This window comes from Schistocerca americana, chromosome 4, assembly GCF_021461395.2.
Source record: "Schistocerca americana isolate TAMUIC-IGC-003095 chromosome 4, iqSchAmer2.1, whole genome shotgun sequence".
In the NCBI taxonomy this organism is placed as follows: domain Eukaryota; kingdom Metazoa; phylum Arthropoda; class Insecta; order Orthoptera; family Acrididae; genus Schistocerca; species Schistocerca americana.
The window spans coordinates 587,964,776-587,991,184 of NC_060122.1; the positions used below are offsets into that span (position 1 = coordinate 587,964,776).

The 26,409-nt window shown below is 38.2% G+C and overlaps 1 protein-coding gene across 2 annotated transcripts in view; it reads right to left on the reverse strand.

Moving 5' to 3' along the window:
• LOC124612475 (band 3 anion transport protein) overlaps positions 1-26,409 on the reverse strand; it is an 860,143-nt gene that overhangs the window by 93,189 nt on the left and 740,545 nt on the right. For both annotated transcript variants that reach the window (XM_047140708.1, XM_047140709.1), the window contains 6 exons: positions 13,230-13,361; positions 12,822-13,019; positions 10,640-10,744; positions 10,358-10,562; positions 6,799-7,017; positions 771-919 (listed from right to left, as the gene is read on the reverse strand). In XM_047140708.1, coding sequence (XP_046996664.1) covers positions 771-919; positions 6,799-7,017; positions 10,358-10,562; positions 10,640-10,744; positions 12,822-13,019; positions 13,230-13,361 — 1,008 coding nt within the window. The remainder of the gene's footprint in view (positions 1-770; positions 920-6,798; positions 7,018-10,357; positions 10,563-10,639; positions 10,745-12,821; positions 13,020-13,229; positions 13,362-26,409) is intronic.

Genomic DNA, 26,409 nt, shown 5'->3' on the forward strand with positions numbered 1-26,409 from the left:
CTTCAGCAGCCAAGAAGAGAAGAATAGCACATTGGTCATATTTGGACGCATATGGCAATAACGTCAACATAGTTTACATTTCCACATTGTAAAGACATGAATGCCACACTAATCCCTTACCTACATGTTGGTGGGTGGTTATATAGCCACATCAGAGTCACACTAAGTTAGTCCCATGCATGCATACAGGAATAAATCAAAAGTGTAATAAGTGAATATTCTCTCTCCACAGAATGACCACAGCACATGTACTTTCGTTAAATGTTTTTTTATTGCCACTATAACTTGCAATGAGGTTTATATCTCGAAATATGTTGCATCATTAAGTAATTCACATAGTTAACAAATTTTGTGATTCATAGTGGTCTCTGAAAAATCTTTTAATGTTTTTGAAACAGTCACAGTCAATTAACAGTCAATGTGGCTTTAAATGGTAACTCCAGGTTGTAATATAAAAAATATCAGGAAAACGATAGATTTCTACTCACCGTAGAGATGACATATTGAGTTGTAAACAGGCACAACAAAAAGACTGTTATACATTTAGCAAATGAAAACACTCAAGAAAACACACCTCATGCACACACAACTGCCACCTCTTACAGTGTTTGAACTGGTCTGAGCTGCCAGAGATGGCAGTCGCGTGTGTGAGATGTGACTGCTGTGTGATTTATTCAAGTACAATTTCAAGTATCACTAGTTAATTTTTTATGTAAAAAATATGTATGTAATATTCTGGTACATAAAACTATTTGGATACAGTAACTTACACTGTATAAACTCTCATCAAACAACAGCAGAGGTCCAGTTGTTCCTACAATTATAAGTGGCTGGCCTGATAGCAAGGCAAAAAATATTCCTGCAGCTGATGTTGCTATTAAAGTTTCGGAAATCCCAATCAAATTATTTGTTTTATCAGCTGCAACAGAAGAAAAAGATCGAGTAGTATAGTTTACATACCAATATAGTGGCACATTAATTATATAAATTATTTGATTACCACTAGTGTCCATTTTCTAAATAAAAAAGTCCACAAAATAATATAATACGCTGACCACTACAAGACCAATGTTATGACTTTGAATTGAAAGTAAAATCTTAACATATTTATCCAAATAAAGAAATTTTTGCTGGATTATGTAATCTTGTTGTAAATTACTTAGAATTTGCTATGGATATGCATGAGAATGTGTGATTAGGAACATGCAGTGACATCACATAAGGATAACGAACTGTAGTGACAGACACACTTGGTGAAGTTGTAATGTTAGCGACATAATGTGAACAAAAAAGAAATATATTAAAGTTACGACTTTTTTTTACAAGCAGAGACAATAAATTCTAATCGGATGAGGATGTAATAATAATAATAATAATAACAAATCATATTTGTAGAATAAAATGTTTTTTGGGAGCTAGATGGAAGAGGAGTGATATGTATCAGCCACGATACATAGCTATCGAAAACAGCAGGGCAATGAACAGTGTTTAAATTAAGGAACACAGCCCTCTGCATTCATATGCCACCCACAGAGTAGTGAGACATTACTATCATAATGTTTTATTTTGCGAATAGACTTCAGATAAACAAAGGTCTTGGCAGGGTCACAGAAAATACTAATAGCAGTACTCAACTACTTTAATAGTACTTCACAGAAGTCAACTAAGAGTTGTAAGAGACAGGAAGAATTTTCTCAGTCATATACAAAGACGCTTGCATATCAGGAACTATGAAAACTCAGCAACAGCCAATCATCTGCATGAAACAGGTCACCTGTTAAATGTTATAGACGATGAGTTGGAAATCCTGCACATGGAAAAGACAGAAAAAAAACTAGACTTGTTGAGAGAGTTAGAATCCTTCATTCACGAGAAAAAATTCAATAATATTTTTAATACACCAGAATGAGACTTTTAACACCTCTTGGATTTATATTAATGCAAATAAACAGTTATAAGTATTTTGTATTATGTGGAAATATAGCTAGAGGTTGGCCAAATAACAGCTTTGTCAACATAAACACAAGTTGTGCATACACATTGGTACCTTGTGCATAACAACTTACAGCAACCTCCAGACACCAGGAGAATTGTCAAGTGGATATTTTTGGTACCTACACTTGTAGAAGAGAACATGGCCTTATGGCCTACTGCATTGTTGTGGTGTCTGAAGTAGACAATTGTATGTGAGACATGGAGCTATATTTTGTTTGGAGAATGCCGCAAACTGAGTGTCAACAACTTCATGATGAAAGTATTTTTTTCTTGAAACACTTACAATACTTGAACTGTATCAAGTACTATTAAAGTGGTTGCATGCAAATAGGTGCACTGATGCAGCCCCTGGGTCCCCTCCCACAAGAGCGAGCACCATATGGGCATCAAGAGACCAGGCTGTATCGTCTTTGTGGGGCTGGTCAACTGGCAGAGCAACCGAAGACCACATCGGGTGGGTGTGTGGGCATGGCCCTGGCAGAATGGCCAGGATAGAAATGAATCTTGGAATTATATCTCAACAAAAATAAGCCCCAATGTGAAAAGGGGTGACTGGCTTTGTCAGATAAAGTAGCTGAAGATTAAACAGAGAAACTAAAGGTTTATGATCTATAACCAAGCAGAATTTGTATGGTATAAAAATACATCAATTTATTTTAAGGCATAAATGATCACAATTGCTTATTTTTTCACTTGTGAGTAGTGCTGCTGTGCTGTGTTGACCATTCTGGACACAAAAGCAATAGGACACTCACAGTCATCTGCATTACTATGGGTCAGAAATGCCCCCACCCCATACTGGGACACATCTGTGGCCTAGGCTAAATTTTACCTGTTTGGCAGGCTGTATGGCAAGGTACAGAACATAATTTTATAATTTGAGGTGCCACAAACATGCTCACAGGACGATGACCACTCGAAAGGATCAGTTTTATGAAGCAACTGGCGCAGACTGTGAGCCAGAGAGGACGCACATAGAGTGAACCTGTGACAGTACGCTATTTTAGCAAGAACAGCTGTAGTTCCTGCAAACTGGCTGGACAAGGGAAAGCCGTAATAGCCATGACATGTTGTTTCAGGGGTCAAAAACCTCCCTGTAAATGACTGGGATAACACAACAGAGGGTTAAAAAATTGTGAATTAGTAAGATTGAACTTAATGTCAGCAGTTTGCAAAGCAGTTAAGAGAGAACGGAGGCTACTTAAGTGTTCTTTCATCATAGTGCTGCTAGTACAACATGATCAAGATAATTGATCCAGCTAGGAAAATCTGCTGTAAGTTGCTCCACAAGGTGTTGGAAGATAGCCAGAGCACTAGCCACTCCAAACATTAAATGTAGATGCTGATAAAGACTGAAAGGGGCGTTCACTACAAGCAAATGTTTCACTGCATTGCCTAATAGAACCTGCAGGCAGGCATCAACGAAGTCAATTTTGGAAAAGAATTGTCCCTCGGCCAATACTGCAAGTAATTCATCAGCACGAGGCAGACGGTATGTGTAAATAACAGAAGTGTATTTAAAGTAACTTTAAAGTCTCCAAAAAGTTGCGGCTGACCTGTTGGTTTTTTTTACAAGCACTAATGGCATAATGTAGCCCACTTACTTGTTGAGATCAATTGAATGATGCCTAGTGATGGCATTCGATCCTCTTCAGGCTTAACTTGCTCATGCATGAGCTGTGGCATGCCCAAGAAAAACATGGTCAAGCCAAAGGTTTAAGTGTGATACAGGTATGCACTGTGATCTGATTCTCACACCCTAATCCCTCAGAAAACACAATGAATCTATTATTTTATAAGTTGGACTACTGTAGCCAGAATTCCACTAGGTGAATAAAATCTTGCACACTGGCAGTAAAAATACTTTTATTAAGAAGTCACTACAAATTTGGCATAAACAGAGATGCATCTTCAGGTGGTCTGTACAAAAATTAAAACATTACAGATTGACAATTGTTTTAAAATAGATGTGTACTACCACAAAGCACCATACATCAATGAGAGCTGAGTACTCACAGGTTTCTTGAACAGTAGTAACATGGGAAAGTGATTGCTTAGAGCATAAGTATAATAAAGCCTTGAATGTCTTACCATGCCATAGACAGCATAAAAGTGTGCATGGTGCCAGCATAAACTGTACTGATGGGTCAGTATTAAGAGCCACATGTACGAGGTGGTACTAGTACTTTTTAATAAAAGTATTTCAACAGCTAATGTGGAAGATTTTAATAAAAGTATTGTTACAGCCAGTGTAGGAGATTTTATTCTCAATGTATCTAGGATATGATAAAGAACCTCGTCTGATACAAGATGCACAGTGTCACTAATAGAAAATTCGAAAGCAACAAAAGTGTCTAACCCAAACAAATTTTCAGTCTGTGGATCATTAACAACCGAATGTGTAACAGGGCGGACTACAAATTTGGAAGCCGTAGTGACAGTAAATTGACAGAAAAAAGGGATATGCCATTTATTGTTCAGGGGATAGGCCAAATAATGTGAACATCTGTACTTACTTGGGAATGGTTTATTAATAAGGGGTTGGATCCCCATTTGCCCGTGATACAGCTCTGATTCTTCTTGGAATACTGGCACCAATTGTTTAGTCTCCAGTGGAATGTTATATCACTCTTCAATCAGAACCTCTTCTAACTCCTGTAGTGATGAGAGAGGCAGAACTCTGCACCAGAGTCAGTGCTCCAATAATGCTGACAAGGGTTTGATAATGTTCAAGTGCGGGAACTGTGCTGACCAGGAAAGATGCTGTAATTCAGTTGCTTGCTCCTCATACTGTGATTGTACTGTCCTGGCTGTGTGAATGGGTGCATTATCGTCCTGAACAATATTTGAATCATGGTGTGCACCTGATCACCTAAAATGTTCACATAATTGTTGGCTGTAGCACGGCCTTTGAGAGTAATGATGGGAACAGCAGAATACCATGATATGACTGCCCACACCATTGCATTTCCACCTCCATGCTCAAATGCTGGAATCAAGCTATCAGGATTGTAGGTTTCTTTTGGTGTTCTCCAGATGTAAACCTGGCCCGATGTTGGAAAAACGAAAATGACTCGTCAGAGCATATGACGCTTTTTCACTGATCAGCCATCCAAGATTTATGCTCCTGACACCATGTTTTACAATTCTTTGTGTCGATTGTAATCCCTGAAGGTTTCTGCGTAGCAGCTCGTCCATGAATATTCATTTTATGGAGTTCTTGGCAGACAGTGTTGATAGGAACAGGATCTCAAAGATGGCTGCCGAGCTCTGCAGTCACTTTAGACACTGTAGTTTTGTGTTGTTCTGACACAATTCATGTGAGCATATGACAATCTCTTCATTTAGTTTCAATTTGCACCCACTATTACGTTTACATGATAATGTCCTTCCTTGTTTTGTGTAGGCTGTCATGACTGTTGAAACACTTGATCTTGAAACATTCAGTAAGTGGGCTGTCTTGGTTACTGAAGCTCCAGCTAATTCGGTCCCCACAATCTGCCCTCTTTGGAACTCTGATACTTCTTTCATTGGGCTTTGACCTTGGCCTCTGAAGGCAAATACAAAGTGTGTACTACTCATAAACAACCTGCACTGATGCCTAGTCTGTACAGAACATGCACAGTCGAACACGACACGTGCCTTACCTGCATTGTTGACCATCAAACATAACTATCCCATTACTACCACTGTTCAGATTATTTTGCATATCCCCTGTACCTTACCAGATGACATTTGAAGGGATTCAATGGCGGGATGCCTAGCCACGCGTATGTTTGAGAGCTTAGGAGTGGAACAGACACTTTGGTGTCCACTTGTATCGATAACAGTTTTTTCAACACAGACACTAAAATAAAGAGCTTATTCAGACCTGCAGAAATGATGAAATAGAGTGAATATCAATGTCCACTTGTTCTGAAGAAGGCTAGAACAACAAACTGATGCAATGTGGCCTTTCTTGTGACACTTGTAGCACAACGTCACTGCCTGGGGCATACACCTCTCTCATGTTGCACGATAACTTGTGTGACCACATTCTCTTTGGTATGAAACCACACTGGTGCTATGCAACATCAAATGGTGTGCACACATCGGTCTCTCTACTAATAGATGGCGCCACCATACCTGCAGTTACATAGTGCCACATTACGTGTAAGGCGAACGTAGGTTTCAGGTTTCATTTGAGTTAACCTCATATGTTTAAAAATGAGTTAAATCTTGCATCTGCATAGTCTGCTGCTCTCAAAGATTCCACAATGAGGGAATAGATGTAGATGATTAATTTCACTAAGAATGATGTGCAGGCATGTAAGATAAATGCAATTATTGATAGGAAATTGTAAATAGAACTCCTTCCCATAAACACTGTCCAGCAAAATACCAAACAGCATTCATAAGAATGGTGACAACGTGTTTAAAAAATTATGCAGTAGGATACCTTATGAGGAGATAAAACAATTCAGTAAGTTGTTAAATATGTAAGAAATATTTATGTTCAACAGCAGTGCCATACAGAAAGTATGGAAAACTTTGCTCATCGCTATACAGATTAGTCTTTGACAACAGAATTTAATATATTCAGCTATCAGGTTGTTGGTTGATAAAACTGAGTACCTGTAGCATAGAAATGGCTGTAGTTTCAAGATAAAGAATAAATAATAAATTGTTGTGAAGCATGGAAGTAGTGAGCAGAAAACTGTAACTGTTAGACACTTTTACCACATTATTAAACTTAATAAACTTAATATTTTCTACAATCATATGAAAACAGGCTATTAAAGGGATTTAACCAGCAAAACTTACCAATAAGTCCTCCAAATGTTATAGCTGCTGACAGAGCAGCAAAATATATGAAGATGGCTGCAGCCAAACAAGTCAAGTTCAATCCATCTATGATATCTGACACATAATGTGGAAATCTTCTCTTGCAGTCATTGATCATACCCCCAAATGGTTTTCTGGTTCTTTGCAAAGGATCATCATATGGTGGTTTCCCTCCATCTCCCTCTACTTCCAACAATACTGCAGCAGAAGAAAGTATATACATAAATGTATATATAAACTGATATTAATTTTAGTGTAATGAATAGAACATTAAAATGTACTTGAAAACATTGTGTTGAAGCTTATGATATGCTTGATAAAACAGTCAAGTGTCAGGGCACTTCCTCGGTTTTTGTTCTGATTATTAGTCAAATATGGGAGAAGGATAAAGAGTGGGTGACTGTTCGAGAGAGAGAGAGAGAGAGAGAGAGAGAGAGAGAGAGAGAGAGAGAGAGAGCAGTGATATGTGCAGTGAACTCTGTAGGAACAGGGAAAAATCTGAGATTTGGACAATACACTATAAAACTCTGTTGAATGGTTACATTGTCATTAAATGTGGACAGCACTCAAATTTTGTTCTTGCAGAACATTATATACATGGCTGATACTAAAGAAAAGCTGATGATAAAATTTCTGCAACCTCTCATATAGTTATGAATATCATGAAAGGATAAATATGCACACTTTTTAGTCTGGATATTAGATACAAGACTTGAGCAATTTAATTTTTATGTACTAAGTAAAATGAAGAAACATTTATGTAGTCATGAAGTTTAATTATTACCTCAAAAAGTAGAGTTTCATGATTAAATTTTTATTTATTTGCAGATACATATCAGCAGCCCTGGTAAACATTGAAATCCCCATGCCATCGTACTGCAACACATCCTTAAGAGGAACCAAAACAAAATGACACAGCCTACCAACAATGTGGAGTATTGTGTAGTAATTCGTTTTCTGTATTTGAAAGGGAACAATGTTGCAAAAATCCATGCTGAGTTGGTGGAAATGTTCAGCAACAATCCAGCATCATATGGCACAGTGATTAGTTGGTGCAGACCCCTGCAGTGTGGTTAAACAAGTATGAATGATTAAGAATGAAGTGGGTGACCATCTCTCTGTGAAGAGCCAGGAATTGCAAGAAAAGTAGAAACCCTATTGGTCAAAGAGCAGCACACCAAAATCAAGGGGACTTTTCCTCGATCACAACAATCATTCTGCTCAAGACACGATCACACATGCTCTTCATCAGGTGAAGAACCCATTGCATGTCAAGCTGCCAAATGTTGAGACTGCAAACTCCCAGACATGAGCCAAGAATGGGGAGTTAGACTGTGAATTTATGGGACGAAGGACTAGGTTAATATTAATGGTGAAAGCCTATGTGACATTGTGAAGTGTACCACACAGGAATATTCTCAGAGTTGTTGAGAAGCATGTTAATGCAATGGCAATGACAAGTGAGTAAGTTAAGAAATGCAGAGTCGACTAAGCAGGGAACAATTATTATGGTGTATGTATTTCAGTAATGTGCTAGTTATCAGTATCTGCTATCATAAAGGTTACATGTGTTATAGGCATAAAACATATGTTATAGGCATAAACTGCCCACAAATTGACAATACACTTTTAATTAAGATGCCTACAGCTACAAATTGCAATGCACTTTCACTATTAAGATTTCAAATTTGCTGTGTGTAATGACACATAGAAGACAGAGAAGCCAACGTGGTAAGAAATGTAAAATGAAAACACTTCAAGGGTAGTTCTGACTTGTTAGCACAAGATTTTTATACTCTGCAAGAAACACATTCACAGCTATCAGAGAGACCTGAGGAGTAATCTCCTCAGGGTTTGTAATTTTGAAACTAATGTCTGTCAGTAGTTCATGCAGCATTTGTCTAAGAAAATCTGATGCAACTGTATTTAGGTGTTCACTACTAGGTGTCATGTCACAATTAAATTTAGTGACCAACAATTCCAGTTTGTTCCCACTGCTGCCCTACATATTTTCTGGGGACTCACATTTGTACCACTTTTTAAAATGTTCCAATGGAAACATTACAAACTGCAAATAGTTTTCACTTTTTCTAGGAGAGTGCAGAAATTAAAATCACACACAAGTGATCAAAGTCCTATTGTGATGGGCTGAAAAAATTGGCAGGTGCTATTTTTAGTAATGAACAAGATTTTGCAATAATGGTGGTGACAGGGTTTTCACTCTTGAATTATGTAGAACTCTCTCTCTCTCTCTCCCCCTCTCTCTCTCTCTCTCTCTCTCTCTCTCTCTCTTCCTAGTGCAAAATATCCTTATTTTATGATTCTTTGATACATTATCTTTTTTCTATGATCTGAGTGAAAGTGGTACCCATCTTATATTGTTAACATTTGCATAATGCCTGCATACCTTTATTAAAACTGTCAATAGCTGCTTTATGAATCTGAAGATATTTTTCCACAGACTGCCAGCAAATTGTCAGTATTCTTAGTCTGTGTGTTTCCTAATCAACAGCTCTTGCACAACATTCAAAGACACTTATGTTCCATTTTTAAGATATATACAGCAATTCATCACTTCCCCTTACTGGTTCTACAGTAATGCAATAGTAGAAATTGCACAAGTAAAGATATACCCTGATAAAGTTCACAGTTCTACAGTTCTGCAGGCTATAAATGAAAATAACGTAATTAACGGTAAAAAGACTACATCAAAAAGACCTTTCTTTCCTTGAGTTACACCACATTCCTGTATTTATCCACTATTTGTTGCTTAAATTTACACAACTACACTGATAATTGTGAGAGAGTAACAATTACCTATATCACACAGTGTAAGTTTTCATGGCCAGTATTTACATTCATAGTGGCTTTAGTTGTATGGGGATTTGGCTGCTGTTTCTGTGTCTGGCATTTTGTCTCCTATTGCTAACGATATCCTCAGAAACCATAAGAAAGTGCTCTATATATTCCAATAACAGAGACCTACTTACAATGAATATTTTTACTTGTCTTACTGGTAACAGGAATTTTCAATATTCGAATCCTTGTATTAGGAAATATCTAGAAGGAATATTTAATAAGCTTTTATTTTCAGCTTACAGAGGTTGCCAGTTACTTTCTTTATGTTTGATGTTGATGTTTGTTATGTTTATCAGACAACATTCAGAATTTACATACAGAGACTAAATATATACAGATATTATTTTTATTTCTTGTCTGCGGTTGTATACACCACAATTCATCTTAAGTTGTATTGTTACGTTTGCTGAACAAATATTAGTTGCTTTACCCAACAAAATTAGCCCATGGGATAGCAGGAAATAAAAATATGCCAAGTGAGTGAGTGCCACAGTGTTCAAAGCTAACTAGAGGGGAAATACGTATAAATGAAAACAATATGAACTGAGCTTCATGACTAGTTTATCAATGTGTTCGCCCCATTTTAGCTTGTTATCAAGCTGCATGCCATGTCACAGAAAGTTATTGTGTTTCACATCAAGTATGGTCACTAATGTTCATTTCTGTAAAACAGGTATACCTTTCTTTGCTTCATCTTGACCAAGTAATCGTGTTGTTTTCCTTCGTCGAATTTTCTCGCTTTTTGCTCTGAGTTCTGCCACTTCAAGTAATGCATTTCTCTCCCAGTCACCAGGTGGTAGAACAATACTATCATCAAGAAATTCATTAATTGCTGACAATAACTCTTTCCGTTCTGTAGCTTTGTAGGCTATTTTATGAAATTGCTGTAAATAAGAACAAAAGTATGGTCAGTTTGTTTCATAACTTGACACTCATCATATATATGATGAAATGTACTCACCGCATTTGACATTAGTGTTGATATGGATCGTCCTATCTCATGATAATCCAAATCTGCTGTTGATGGACCCAAAAGTATAAACAAGAAACGAACAGGGATGTTCACCTAAAATTTACATACAATAAAAAAGTAAGAAAATAAATAAATAGAAAAAATAAACTTGTTATTTATACAGAGAATCACTGCCTCTATCTCCTTACTTACGTGCTAACTGTCATCACAAAGACCAAACAATTATGAACAAGGAATCTTACTGACAGATTAAAACTGTATGTTGGACTTGTCAAGGAAAGACCTTTGCATTTCACAAAAAATATTGTGTGGATAGAGAGATCTATCCATGCTTTGTGAACTGACAATAATATTTGAAAGAACAGCAGTTCAACTTCCAGTCTGACCACGCTCATTTAGGTTTTTCATGGTTTTCCTAAATCTCTTCAGGCAACTTCAACTTTTATAGTCCTGTCTTCCTCAGTTGCGTATCATAAGAAGAAGAACAACACCAAAAATGCAACAGGAGCGTAATATGTAAGAAATTGTCCACGCAACCTGCCACTGATGATGCCTTGCAGAAAATAAAGGCGAAACGCGTATGGCACTAAAATTGTGTTTTATTCAGTTGCTGTCAGACGGTCCATAAGTAAAAATTTATCAATATACCGTAACTCTTCAGGCAAATTTCAGAATGATTTCTTTGAAAATGACATGGCTGTTTCCTTCCTAACTCTGCTTGCATCTGAGATTATGCTCCACTTCTACTAGTGTTGTCATACAAGATGCTGAAATCCTAATCATCCTTCTTTCTCTTGACACAGAGTTTCAGTCTGCCAGTATATTTATTCTACTTTTATGTTTCAGAGTTATTTCACATACTGAAAGACCAAAAAAATATTTTGTTCACATTACTTGTTAATAAACATCAAACATAGCAAAGTAAATGTTTTGTTTCTCTATTAAAAAATATAGTGTTAATAATGATGATAAACTTGATTAATATAATCAAAAAGTTACAAAATATTTTAAAGAAAATGTCAGTTTTTTTCCAGTCTGCATAACATATTAGCACCTTAACAGCTCTTACTGATTTCTACAGCAAGGCAGCTTTAGATCTATTAATGTGTATCAAATGAAAATGTGTCTTCACGTACCTAGTTTTTGAGCAAGCACATGTTCATTCTTACCTTAAAAATATTTTATTTGCTCAGTTTTGCTGTGTCTCAGCAGATGGTTGCATTTAAATGTTCCAAAAGCAAGTTTCTCCATAGAGTATTTGGCCAAATCTTACATTATTTCTGTTGTTTCTTTATAATTTGAAAGAATGGTTTTCTGCGTTATCATCGTAAATATGCAACTGCCAATTTTTTCAATCCATCATCACAGAACCTCAATCACTTGTGTCTGATCTGAAATTCCTGCCCTCTGAGTTTCTTTCAGACAGTAAAAATATTCTAAGATTTTGTACTTTATATTACTCAGATTTTCACATAATAATAGAGAAACACCATTTTTTTCTAAACTTAAAAATGTCTGAAACATCCTGACAGATTAAAAATGTGTGCCACACTAGGACAAGCCCCTAACCTTATCTTTCATGGACCTTTCAGTATCACCTGTTGAGCTATCTAGACACAACTCATGAACTTCCGTGACAGGTCCAATTTTGCTGCTATTTCTCTTCTATTTTCCAAGCTTTTCTACAGAAAGGCTTCCAATCGACAAACGGGAAGAAAACTGACAGTTCTGTACCTGTTAGAAATAACTCAGCTCTTTGGACATAAAAAGCTAACAACCCCACCTACTAAAGCATAGGACTCCATACTGCTATAAACTGACACATGACTGCTACAAGACTGGTAAAATATTCCACTGGAAGCTCATAAGGGCTTGTCAGAGGTAAACTGTTGGTAATGAGGCTTATGATTCAGTCGGTGGAGTAGTTAGTATCAGTGAGAATTCCCTATGCTTACAAAGAGTGCCATCATCCTCTGTGGTAGCGTCATGCTGACTTCGTAACCGCCATCATGTGTAAGTGATCAATGACAAGGAAGCTAGCACTCTACACCTGCGAACTTCTGCTGAGAAAGGGGCCTGCAAGTGAGTAGCTGCAGATTTAGATTCTTTTTTGTATAAAACCTGTGCTGCAAATATAATTTTCTCTGAGAAAATATTGTGTATAGCTTACCTCAGTAATTGATGGCATTAAAATACCCTCTGCTAACCTAACAAATGCTATAGTTGGTTGATCCAAAAAATCAACAGCACCAACTAACACAGTGGTTGCCTCAGCTCCTATAGGTATTCTTCTCAGTATGCTCTCCTTCTGAGCTTTCTTAAGATCCTCTGCTGATGAAGTAAAAGTTAATTCTTCTTTGAAATCAATCTGAAAGAATCAGAGGAATGAATGAGGGAGCATTAATTTTTTTTTTAAAAAAAAAAGGAGGTCAGACTACTATGTCACTACAAAATTTTTGTTTTCACACTGGAATGTACTAAGAACAAATGTTGAAACATATATAATCACAAATCTTATCTAACAAACAAACTTATTAGATAGTAAAAAAGTAAGTTATTAAAAGTAAGTTGCACTTACTGTATGGTTATCTTGTTTTCTGTTCTCTTCTCCAGGAACACTGAGATTGTTGCCCAACTTATTTAATGACATTGTGTCCATGCTGACTATAGAAGGGACAATTTTAGGTTTCCCTTTTTCTTCATTTAAGTTCTGAAACAATCACAAAATTGAAAATCATGAGACTATTGCTGCAAGTTCTGCTAATAGAACATTTATAAATTTTAGTAACCCTTTTTTGGATTAATAACAAATTATCAAGACATGACTACTGCATAACATGTTATTTTCAGCTGCAACAGACACATTACACATACAGAGAAAGTATAAAATGAGGATGAAAAACTAGTTACCCAGTTCAATATGAGGAAAAAAATTAAAGTCTGATGAAAAATGAAACAATGTTAAGGGTAGCAAAGGAAAGTCCTTGGTGGAATATAAATAATAGGAATGTTTAATGTAGCAACATTAAATTTTTCACAAAAAAATTCAAGATCTATAGTTTACTTGGGTCAGTTTTCATTACATAAACTGTGTTTTTTACAGTGCCACTAGCATAAGTTACAGTTACCATTGCATAAATAGCCCCTTGTGTAAGTTATTAATTTCACACTCTATATAATTGCAAGATTACAAATAGGTACACATTACAACATGATACAAAAACAGTTGACATTACCGTAACCCTAACCGTATATTTCATCAAAAGGCCAACAGCAACATATAAAAACAGACCCAGCTATCCTAGGTTTCAAAACTGTTAGATCCTTCCTCAGGCGGTGGTATGTAGCGGAAGGTTAGAAAGGAGGGGCTGGTCAGTCAGGCACTGTCTCATACAGATTCATGTGGTGGACGTCACCATTACTTGGAATTGAGCCTCCTGAAATTGAGTGCTCACCAGTCATCATGTCTCCTTGCAATTTCACAATTTTCTCATGTGAATTTTCCTTTTGACACAGGATTCATTAAAATTAGAACTGTACCATCAGAAAATGGAATTTGTGCATTTTAGTTTCCAAAAATAATACACAGGGAATCATCACAAACATATTTTATTTTTACTTTCATTTTTCAAAGTTTCTTGTTAATTTTTACACTTTTAGGAACACCAAAATCGTTGAGCATAAAATTACATGCTTTCCAAAAATATTCACCTAAATCTGAAAATTAGTGTGACCCTGTTTCTGAAGATCAGTATCACCCATTCAACAATGAGACATTTTTCTGATATTTTCAGTGTTCCACTGTACTGTGAATAAAATAATTTTTTCGTCATGATTCAACTGAACTTCAGAAGAAAATGATCACCTGGAGACTTTTCAAATGGTAGGGCATTCATAAACGTCCGTACTGCAAAGAACTAATGAAACGTCTTTATTCATGTGAAAGTCAATTTTCTTGTAATATTGCTTAACTATAGAAAAAAAGTACTAAATTACAAATTTATACATCATAAAATAGTTGTAATTCAATACCTTTCATGTATAATTATGATCCTTAAAGACAATGAACAAATATAAGGGCAATTTGTCCCTTTGTAAGTAGAATTTATCTTTTGGAAGGTAGTATTATGAAATGAGGATCTGATTAATGTGTATAAAATTACGCATTGAGTTACTGTAATGCACTATGGAAAACAGGATATAAAACTATTTATAAAAGACAAAGGAAATGGAAGAAACCCATATAGAGAATTGATAAATCATTTTGTAGAGTCTGATGAAATGCTATGGTACTAATGCTGATCTGTAATCACCCAAACATTTATGTTTACAATGTAGGAAAAGACAAATTGCTATTTACTGTAAAGGAAACACATCAAGTTACATACAAGCACAATTAAAAGACACTTACATGTAGCTTTCAGCCACATCCTTCATCAGTGAAAGAGAGACACACACAACATTCATACACACAAGCAAGCACACCCTATGCACACACGACTGCCAACTCCAGCATCTTGGGGAAGGGGAAGAGATAGTGTACGGGTGGCGAGAGAGATGAATGCTGTCTGGTGGAGTGTGCAGGGACGAGAATGTCCACAAGCAGTGTCAGGAGGTTGGGGAGGGGTGGGGGGTGGGGGTGGGGGGCGGGGAGGGGGGGCGGCGGAAGGAGGAGCAAAAAAGGAGAGGAACAGGGTAAGATAGACAGATGCAGTGGCAAAGTACTGTAAATAAATGGGGTGAGAGATGAGAACGAGGATGGACAGGGTGGAAACTATTGGGTGGAGGGTGTGGGAACAGTATGTTACCATACGTTGAGGCCGGGATAGTTACGGGAGCGGAGAATGTGTCGTAAGGATAACTTTCATCTGCATTGTTCAGTCAGCTGGTGGTGGAGGGAAAGATCCAGACGGCTCGGGCAGTGAAGCAGCCATTGAAATCAAGTGTGTTGCATTCAGCTGCATGTTGTGCCAGAGGATGGTCTACTTTGCTCTTGGCCACAGTCTGGCAGTGGCCATTCATCCTGGTGGACAGCTGGTTGGTAGTCATAGCAATGCAAAAAGCTGTGCAATGATTGCAACAGAGCGAGTAAATAACGTGGCTGCTGTCACAGATGGCCTGGCCCCTGATGGGGTAGGATAAACCTGTGGCAGGACTGGAATAGGAAGTACTGGGTGGGTGGATTGGGCAGGTTTTGCACCTGGGTCTTCCACAAGGATTTGATCCTTGTGGCAAAGGGTTGGGATTGGGAGTAGCATAGGTATGGACTAGGATGTTGTGGTTGGTTGGGCGATAGAACACTGTCTTTAGCAGGGGTGGGAAGTATTTCGGGTAGTATGTGCCTCATTTTAGGGCATGATGGATAGGTAATCAAAGCCCTGGTGAAGGATGCTGTGCAGTTCTTACAATCCATGGTGGTACTGACTGATGGTGGGGACACTCCTTTGTGGCTGGTTCATGGGGGCAGTGGGAAGATTGGGGGTGTGAGGGGAAATGGCATGGGAGACCTGTTTACGGACTAAGTCTGTGGGACAGTGCCTGTCTGTGAAGACCTTGATACTGAGTAAGGGAGTTTCTGTCACTACAGATACGCTGTACCCGGGTGGCCAGGCTGTATGGCACAGATTTTTTTTGTGTGAAAGGGATGACAGCTGTCAAAATGCAAGTACTGTTAGTGATTGGTGAGTTTAATGTGGACAGTGGTGCAGATGGAGCCATCACAGAGGAGGTGGTCAACATTTACAAAAGTTGAAGAGGACTACGTGAAGTGGATTGGAGAGAAGGTGTTGAAGTTGTGAATGAACGAAGAGAGGATGTCTTGGCCCTGAATCCAGATCGTGAAGATATTGTCAATCACTATGAACCAGACTAGGGATTTGTTGCTTTGGGACGCTAGAAAGGTCTCCTCTAGATGGCCCACAAAAGGATGACATAGGAGGGTGCCATGCGGGTGCCCATGACTGTGCCACCAATTTGTTTATGTACCTTCCCTTCACATGAAAAGCAGTTATGCATTAGGATAAAGTTAGTAAGGTGTATGAAGAATGAGGTAGTGGGTTTGGAGTTTGAAGGACGTTGGGAAAGATAGTGTTCAATATCAATAAGACCATGGGCATGTGGGATGTTGGTGTATAAGAGGTGGTGTCAACAGTGAAAAGTAGGGATCCAGGATGTAAAGGGGCGGGGATGGTGGAGTGTCGGTGAAGGAAGAGGTTGTGTCTTTGACGAGGGAGGCTAGATTATAGACAACTGGTTGGAGATATTCGTCAACGAGGGCCGAATGTCTTTCACTGAGGGGTACAATAACATGCCACGATGGGGTGTCCAGGATTGTTGGGTTTGTGGATTTTGGGGAGCATGTAGAAGGTGAGTTGCGGGGTGTCATAGGGGTGATGAGGGAAATGTATTCAGGGGCAATGTTCTGGGAAAGGGCAAAGGCTTTAAGCAGGGATTGGAGTTTGTGTTGGACTTCTGGGATGGGATCACTCTGGCAAAGTGGTGGAGGAATCTGATAATTGACAGAGGCCTTCTGTCAGGTAGTCACTGTGATTCATAACAACAGTGATGAAACTTTTGTCTGCATGTAGGATAATTATATTAGGATTCGTTTTGAGGTTGTGTATGGCTTACGGCTGTTCTTTCTTCTGCTGAAAGGTTGGTGTTCTGAGAAAGGAACCTGGGGTAGGATAGTGAAGCTACGTTGGAGGTACAGAATTCCTGGAAGGTGACCAGCGGGTAGTTAGGTGGGGGGTTGGCAATCACAGTTGAATGGTGGTAAGCACTGGAAGAGGCAGGGTTCAATGTTGGAATTATGGTGGCTTTGGCTGGAGGAATTGGCACCAAAGATGTGCTTCATTGCACTTATCAGGAGAAGTACGACGGCCCTTGACAAGTCAAGTGTGGTTAAATTTGGGTATAGGGCTAAAGGTGAGGGCTTTGGATAGGACTGAAACTTCTGTGGAATTGAGTGTTTTGGTGGAATAACAACAGTGTTTCGAGAACGTTTTAGCTCTAGATCTAGTGGAGAGTTGGTAGAGAGTTTGGGTGATGTAGCAAGTTGAACAGGTCAGCTATGAGAGGTAGATAAGGAGGGACACTGTGGGTATGATAGGGGCTGGATAGTGGTGCCCTGAGGTGGCATTAGACGTCAGCAAAATGGATAAATTATGGAGGTGGTGTCTAGAATGCTCCTCCAGATTCTGGAGAGTAATGGATTCAATTTTAGAGATGTGATGTATGGAGCAGGGATTACAGAGTAGTAGTATCATGTGGAGGAAGCAGAGGTGGTTCTGCGATGCCTGTGCCATGGAGATGCGTTTTTGTAATACCAAGTTTGTGAGGGTCAGGGATTGGCAGACTCTGAAAAAGTGTGGGTCACTGTGAAGGGAGGGGTGGGATCCAGACAAAGGAATCTTTGCAGTTAGACAATTTGAGGGATTCCATGGTTTATGCAAGATTTGGGACTGGGTTCTAGCCATGATAAGGGATACTTTTCTGAACTGGTGCAGAAAGATGGAGTAAGGGTCCATTGTGGCAGGTATGGTGTAAATGAAATGGGAATGATGCAGAATTGGGAAAAATAGGTTTGATGGTTATGAGAGGAGCTGGATGCATGAAAAGAGCTTAAAGATGCATAAAAAATGTAAAGACATGCAGAAACACACACAGATACGCAAAGATAGATAAAAATATGCACAAATATGTGAAACTTCTTGAAATCACAAAAATGCACAAGTACATTAAAAACACACAGAAACATGGATGAAAAGGAATAGTGTGGTATGGGAGTGTGTGTGTGTGTGTGTGTGTGTTATGATAAGCGACGAGAGATGGAGGGGTATGGGTTATGTCGAGAATCAAAAGTTCGTGTGGCACAGGTAGGTGTGGAAACAAATGCTAAAGTACGTCAGGATGAGTGTTGAAGAGTGATCAATGGAATAAATATGATTATAACTATCACAGGAAAGAATCTGGGGCATTAGATGCTGCCTCAACAATCTGCATGATCACAGAGTCCGTGTTGTGTGTGGATGATCATTGATACACTGTGGTTTGGAAGTAGATGTGGTTTGGAAGGCCCAGGTGCAAAACCTGACCAAGCCACCCATCCAGTAGTTCATATTCCAGTACTTTCACAGGTTTATCCTACCCCATCAGGAGCTGGGCCACCTGTGAAAGCAGTCATGTTATTTACCAGCTCTGCTGCAGTCATTGCACAGCTTTTTATATTGGTACGATTACCAACCAGCCGTCCATCAGGATAAACGGCCACTGCCAGACTGTGGCCAAGAACAAAGTAGACCACCCTGTAGCACAACATGCAGCTGAACACAACATACTTGGTTTCAATGACTGTTTTACTATCCGAGCCACTTAGATACTTCCCTTCATCACCATCTTTTCTGAATTGTTCAGATGGGAGTTATCCTTATAACACATTCTCCACTCCCATCACAGCCTCAACCTACAGTAACATACTGACCCCACAGCCTCCAGCCAACAGCTTGCATCCCCTCTGTCCCCATTCTCATCTCCCAGCCCATTTATCTGCAGCTTTCTGTCAATGCATCCATCTGTCTTTTCCCGCTCCTCTCCTTTTTCCCCACCTCCCTGTCCCACAAGCTCCTCACACTGCACATGTTAACTTTCTAGCCACTGCACACTCCACCAGACAGCATTCATCTCTCTCCCCACACGTACACCATCCATTCCCTTTCCCCTTTCCCTCCAGATTGCTGCTTGCATCTCACGTCATGTTGCATTCTGGCCCGAGATGCTGGAGCTGATGGTCATCTGTGTGTGAGGTGCGCTTACTTGTGTGTGTGAATGACATGTGTGTGTGGCTCTTTTTACCAATGATGGACGTGGCTGAAAGCTACATGTAAATGTCTTTTAATTGTGCCTGTATGCATCTTGACTTTTTTGTGGTAAGTAGCAATCTGGCATTACTGGCATTCCTGTCTGGAGCTTCCATTATTCAAAACATTTATATCTTGCTCAAATCTGTAGTTGAGATTTATACTTCTCAACTGAAGGCTAACACAGGGATTTTCTTGTTTTAACAGTTTAACATATACTACTGGTTAAGTCTTTTACAAATGTTGTTGCTGCTGTGGTCTTCAGTCCAAAGACTGGTTTGATGTAGCTCTCCATGCTAGTCTATCCTGTAAGAGCTGCTTCATCTCCAAATAACTACAGCAAACTACATCCTTCTGAATCTGTTTAATGTATTCATTTCTTAGTCTCCCTCTATGATTTTTATCCCCCACACTTCCATCCAATACTAAACTGTTGATCCCTTGATGTCTCAGAATGTGTCCTACCAACCAATCCCTTCTTTTGATCAAGTTGCAAAACAAATTAATTTTCTCCCCAATTTTATTCAGTGCCTCGTCATTAGTTACAGGATCGACCCATCTAATACTCAGCCTTCTTCTACAGCATCACATTCTGAAAGCTTCTATTCTCTTCTTGTCTAAACTGTTTAGCGTCCATGTTTCACTTCCACGCATGGCTACACTCCATACAAATTCTTTCATTAAAAACTTTCTAACAGTTAGATCTATGAGGGTAATCCCAAAAGTAAGGTCTCCTATTTTTTTTATAAGTGGTATGCCCAGGTTTCGTCAGCCATGAAATTGAGTCCAGAAAGTTGTCCTGTTCGGCTGCAAGGTGGTGAAGAAATGTGCGGGAAGCATCAACTCATTGCCGCATGTGGTCCTCAGTCAGCATGCGTCGCACCCATCTTGCACACAACTTCAGGTAGTTCAATGTTTCCATTAAAGTTGTGTGAGCGGTGCTTCAGAAAACCTCAGGAACCAACGTGCAGAGATCATCCAGGGTGATCCGTCGATTTTGACACATGCTTTGCTAAAACTTCAACACTGTCTCCTCAGAAATTGATGGTCTCCCACTCCTTTGTTTGTCATGAATTTCAGTATGACCAGCTGCAAACTCTCTACACCACTTACGAACAGTTTTGACATCCATGCACGACTCACCATACACCTCCGTCAATTGGCAATGGATTTCAATCAGCGCAGTGCCCTTTGCATTCAAAAACCAAATAACTGCGCGCAACCCGCACTTGGCCGTAACATCCAACGGGAGCTCCATTCTCAATGGCTGCCAAGCCAAGACTGAGCGCCTCAGTGCTCAGTGTGGCGTGCGCATGTTTACACACAGATCGTGAAGCACTCTTCATAACAGTGTGACCAACTGCCACACAGACAGAGTTCAGTACTTATAAAAAAATAGGAGACCTTACTTTTGGGATTACCCTCGTATATTTGATGTTAACAAATTTCTCTTATTCACAAATGCTTTTCTTGCCATTGTGAGTCTACATTTTATATCTTCTCTACTTCAGCCATCATCAGTTATTTTGCTGTTCAAATAGCAAAACTCATCTACTACATTGTCTCATATGCTAATTGAAATCCCTTAGCATCACCTGGTTTAATTGGTTTACATTCTATTATCCTTATCTTGCTTATCTTGCTTTTGTTGATGTTCATCTTATATCCTCCTTTCATGACACTGCCCATTCTGTTCAAGTGCTCTTCCAAATCCTTTGCTGTCTCTGACAGAATTACAATGTCATCAGCAAACCTCAAAAATTTTTATTTCTTTTCCCTGAACTTTAAAGTCTACTCCAAATTTTTCTTTGGTTTCCTTTACTGCTTTTTCAATGCACATATCAAGTAAAATCAGGGATAAACATCAGGGATAGGCTACAACCCTGTCTCGCTCCCTTTTCAACCACAGCCTACCTTTCATGTCTTTTGACTCTTTATAACTGCTGTCTGGCTTCTGTACAAGTTGTAAATAGCTTTTCGCTCCCTGCATTTTACTCCTGCTACCTCCAGAATTTCAAAGAGAGTACTCCATTCAACAATATTTAAAAAGCTTTCTCTAAGTCTACAAATTTTATAAATGTAGGTTTGCCTTTCCTTAACCTATCTCTTAATATAAGTCATAGGATCTTTATTACCTCACATGTTCTTATATTTCTCTGGAATCCAAAATGACCTTCCCAAAGGGCAGCTTCTACCATTTCTTCCATTCTTCTAAATAGAAATCATTTTGGTATTTTGCAACCATGACTGATAGTTCTGTAATTTTCACACCTGTCAGCTACTGTTTTCTTTGGGATTGGAATTACTACAGTTTTCTTGAAGTCTTAGAGTATCTCATCTGTCTCATACATCTTGCACACAAAATCAAAGAGTTTTGTCATGGTTGGCCCTCCCAAGACTATCAATAGTTCTGATGGAATATCGTCTACTCCAGGAGTCTTGTTTTGACTTAGACATTTCAGAGCTCTGTCAAATTCTTCTTCCAGTATCATACCTCCCATCTTGTCTTCATCTACACCCACTTTTCTTTCTATAATATTTTCTTCAAGTTCATCTCCCTTGTATTGACCCTGTATATACTCCTTCCATCTTTCAGCTTTTTCTTCTTTGCTTTTTACAAATATGGTTATATGCAATGTTGTGGCGATTGAAATAGTGAATAGTTTCCAAGTGATATCGATAATAGTGAGTCTTGGAAGAGACAAATTGAAAGTGATGGCTCTTTATTTCTGTTACGGGGAAATTGAATGTTCCTTCACATCTGAGATTTTTAAGTCTTGTTTGCTGCTAAATTTCACTGTTGTTTTCCATGTTACCCTGTCCCATTGTGTCTTCCTTGAATATACGGTGGAGAAACTTGGACAACTAGTTTACATAGTTTACACTGCAGCTGACTGACTGTAACTTTATGTTCACATACTGCACTTCTGACAACCAATCATGTTTCTTTCAGCATATCTCTATATGTAATTCAATGCTTTGTTTTACACCTATTTCATAGTAGTTGCAGTTCCTCTTTACAGAAACCATATGTCATGTATAACATGGATGGACTCTTCCATCATGAACTGTTGTACTATACCCATATTTACCCAGTGCTTGTTCGCTTATTCTTCTAAATGTGAGCCACAGTTCTCCAAAATGCCTCTGCCTAGAGATAAATGCTTCAAGTTATGTCTCGATACATGATACTACTGCCTCTTTATATAATTTACTGAACATGTAAATCGTTCTAATTGTTTTAGTTGCACTCTGCAGTTTGGTGATCATCTCCCTCATGATCACAGATACTATTTCTCAAGGAGTTCTTTGTGCAGTGGGGGAGTGGTCATGTACGTAAGAAACGGTATGCCATTTTGAGTCCACAGAACATATCATAGTGTTGCACTGAACAGGTATTTGAATGTTCAGCATGGGCAGTTGAATTAAGTGAAACTAAACTTCTAATTGTTGTTGTTTGTAGGTCCCCTAACTCTGACTTCAGAGCATTTCTGCTCAAGCTGGAAACGGTTCTTTTTTCATGTATGGAAAGTGCCAAAAATTAGTTATATATGGTGACTTCGATATTAGTTTTGTTTGTGCTTGTGCAAGAAAAAGCAAGTTGGAAGATACCCTAAATTTGTATGACCTGATGCAGACTGTGTTTTCCAACCAGGTTGCAGGGGAACAGTAGCACAGCCACAGACAATATTTCTATTCATTCTTCATTACTAGAAGGGTATTGTTAGTAAAAGGGTGAACAGTCTTTTCAGACCATGGTGAAGGTTTTTGTACTCAAACAAATGTTATGTATAATTACAAAATATGTAGAAAAGCTAATCCAATGGCAATAGAGAGTTTTTAAATGTAATTAAGGAACAAGAGTGGCAGGATGTTTATGGTGCCAATAACATAGATGACAAATATAATGTTTTCCTTAACACATTTCTCATGCTCTTTCTTAAAATGTTCTAAATAAGGTACTAGCAGTAAAAGGAAGCCTGGGTGGCTGACTAGTGGGAGAAGGATATCATGTAGAACATAGTGGGAATTATATCAAAATGTTAGAATTGATCACAATCAAGCTATAGTAGTCCATTACAAACGGTATTGTTAAGTTGCTTAAAAGTGTTATTAGGAGGCAAAGAGTATGTGCTACACAAATAGATTAGCTAATTTACTGGATAAAATTAAAACCGTATGTGCAGTCAGCAGGAGGAGGTTGACAATATAAAGTCAGTTCGTAGTAAAAATATTTCTGTTACTGATAAATAAGATATATGTACAGTATTTAACAATCACTTTCTTAGCATTACTGGTGAATAAAAAAAATCTTAGGTTCTGCAGGGAATCATATAACTCTCTTGGAAAACGCCTTTTCGAGATTGGTGTCTGAAGTACTCCTCTGTGATACCGACAAGGGGGAGCAAGACTAAGAACTCTCATGGATATTATGCATTACCTACCAGAATATTTAAGTACCATGCTGCACACAATAGCCCCATATTTAGCCATATTTATAATTCTTCCTTTAGGAATGGTCAGTTTTCTGAACAATTGAAGTACTCAGTAGTAAAGCTGCTTTATAAAAAGGGAGAAAGAGATAATGTAGACCATTTTAGACCTATTTCTTTGCCATCAGTATTTGCTAACATTACTGAAAAAGCTGTGTATATAAGGATAACTGACCATTTTATATCATATAATTTGCTGTCAAATGTACAGTTCAGTTTTAGAACTGGTTTAACAATTGAAAATGCGCTAACAATTGAAAATGCGCATTCTCTTTTCTCTGTGAGGTACTGAATGGATTAAACAAAAGATTTCAAAAGCTAGTTATCTTTTTCAATCTAACTAAGCTATTTGATTGCTTTGATCACAAAATATTGGTCCAGAAGTTGGACCATTATGGAATGCAGGGAGTATATCGCAGTTGCTTCACCTCTTACTTTAACAACCGACAGCAGAAGGTCATTGTCCACAGTGTGCAGGATGGCTATGATGTGGGGTCTGAGTGGGGCACGATCAAATGGGGGGTGCCCCAGGGGTCAGTGCTACGGCCACTCCTATTCCTTATTTATACAAATGATATTCCCTCTAGTATTATAGGTGATTCTAAAATATTTAAGTTTACTGATGACACTAGCTTCGTAGTAAAGGACGTTGTGTGCAACACTGCTACTGTTTCAAACAGTGCAGTTCATGACATAAAAAAGTTCAAGGCTTGTAGAAAATAAACAAACGCTAAATCATAGTAAGACTCAGTTTATCACACAATTCAACAAAACCCAATGTTTTAATTTCACAGAAGGGGGATATGATTAGTGAAACTGAACAGCTCAAATTTGTAGATGTTCAGATAGATAGTAAACTGTCGTGGAAAGCCCACATTCAGGATCTTGTTCAAATACTTAATGCTGTCAATTTTATTATCCGAATGGTATCTGAAGTAAGTGATAGTCTGACAGCAGAAGTAGTCTATTTTGCTTATTTTCATTCACTTATGATGTATGGTATATATTTTTATATGGTATATATTTTTGGCTAACTCTTCCCATTCTCAAAGGATATTTTTGGCTCAGAAACAGGCGGTTCAGGAAATAAATGGTGTAAGTTCACAAACCCCTTGTCGACCCCTGTTCAGTGGTCTGGGTATTCTGACATTGGCCTCTGAATATATATATTCTTTACTGTTGTTTCTTGTTAAAAATATCAGCTTATTCCCATGAACTGGCAGCTTTCACTCAGTTAGTACTAGGTAGAAATCCAGTCTGCATTTGAATCGCACTTCCTTGACTCTTGCGCAGAAAGGTGTGCAGTATACTGCTGCATCCATTTTCAATGAGCTGCCACAAGAATTTAAAGATCTTAGCAGTAATCCACATGCTTTCAAATTGAAACTGAAAAGTTTCCTCATAGATGATTAATGTTAGTATAAGTTTCCTCATAGGTCACTCCTACTACTCTGTTGAGTTTCTTGAAAAATTAAGCTGATTCCTGTGTTATATTCTTGATTTGTGTTTATATAACTTATGACCTGTCTTTTCCTGGGTTCATAAACATATTATTTTATCTGTTATTACCTTTATGTTCTAATTTCATGTATTGACACATTTCATGACCCTGGAATTTTTCTTCTCAGTTTGGTCCTATGGAACTAGACATGTAAAATAAAAATATAAATAAAACTAGTTTCTATGTGGACATCCTCAGAGCTGTAAGGTCTATCTGTTGCTGTTGGATATTTAGTACTAACATAAAAGTTTTCTAGGTATATTATCATAGCATATTATATATAAGAAAAAAACTTACTGGTAAAACAGTTTCAACCACAGTAACATGTCTTCTTCTAATTCTACTCCTGTATTTTTGGTGTCCAGAGTTACACATATTTTGTAATGACTGCTCACTTAGCGTTACATTACATCATAATTTTAAAAAAATAATGTTGATATAATTGGTGAAATGAGGCAGAAAGCATGGGAACTTTATTGTTATAGATTATTGTGGTTGAGGGAGTGGGGATATTCTGTTGCTTCTTACAGTGTGTACCACAAATGGTTCTCATCAATGGATGAAGTGTACAATCCTGTTTTCCTCTTGCTGGACTCTTTGTAGCAGTTGATAGCTTTAGTGTCAGTAGCAAGCATCATTCTACAGTGTGTGTAAAGACGAGTGTAATCTAGTTCAGTAATGACTGGTAAAGAGCTGTTTGCATCAGATAACCACTCACACATTCATGCATATTTGAAACTGAATAATAGTTTTAGTGTTGAAAACTTTAGCAATAAACTACTATGGATGTTTGTAAGTATAAGTGGCACATTTGATGTGCAAGTTTGAAAGTCTAGAAGAAACAGCCTATTTTGCTGTACTAAAAATGACCAGTAACCAATAACAAATTGGCCAATGGCAAATATT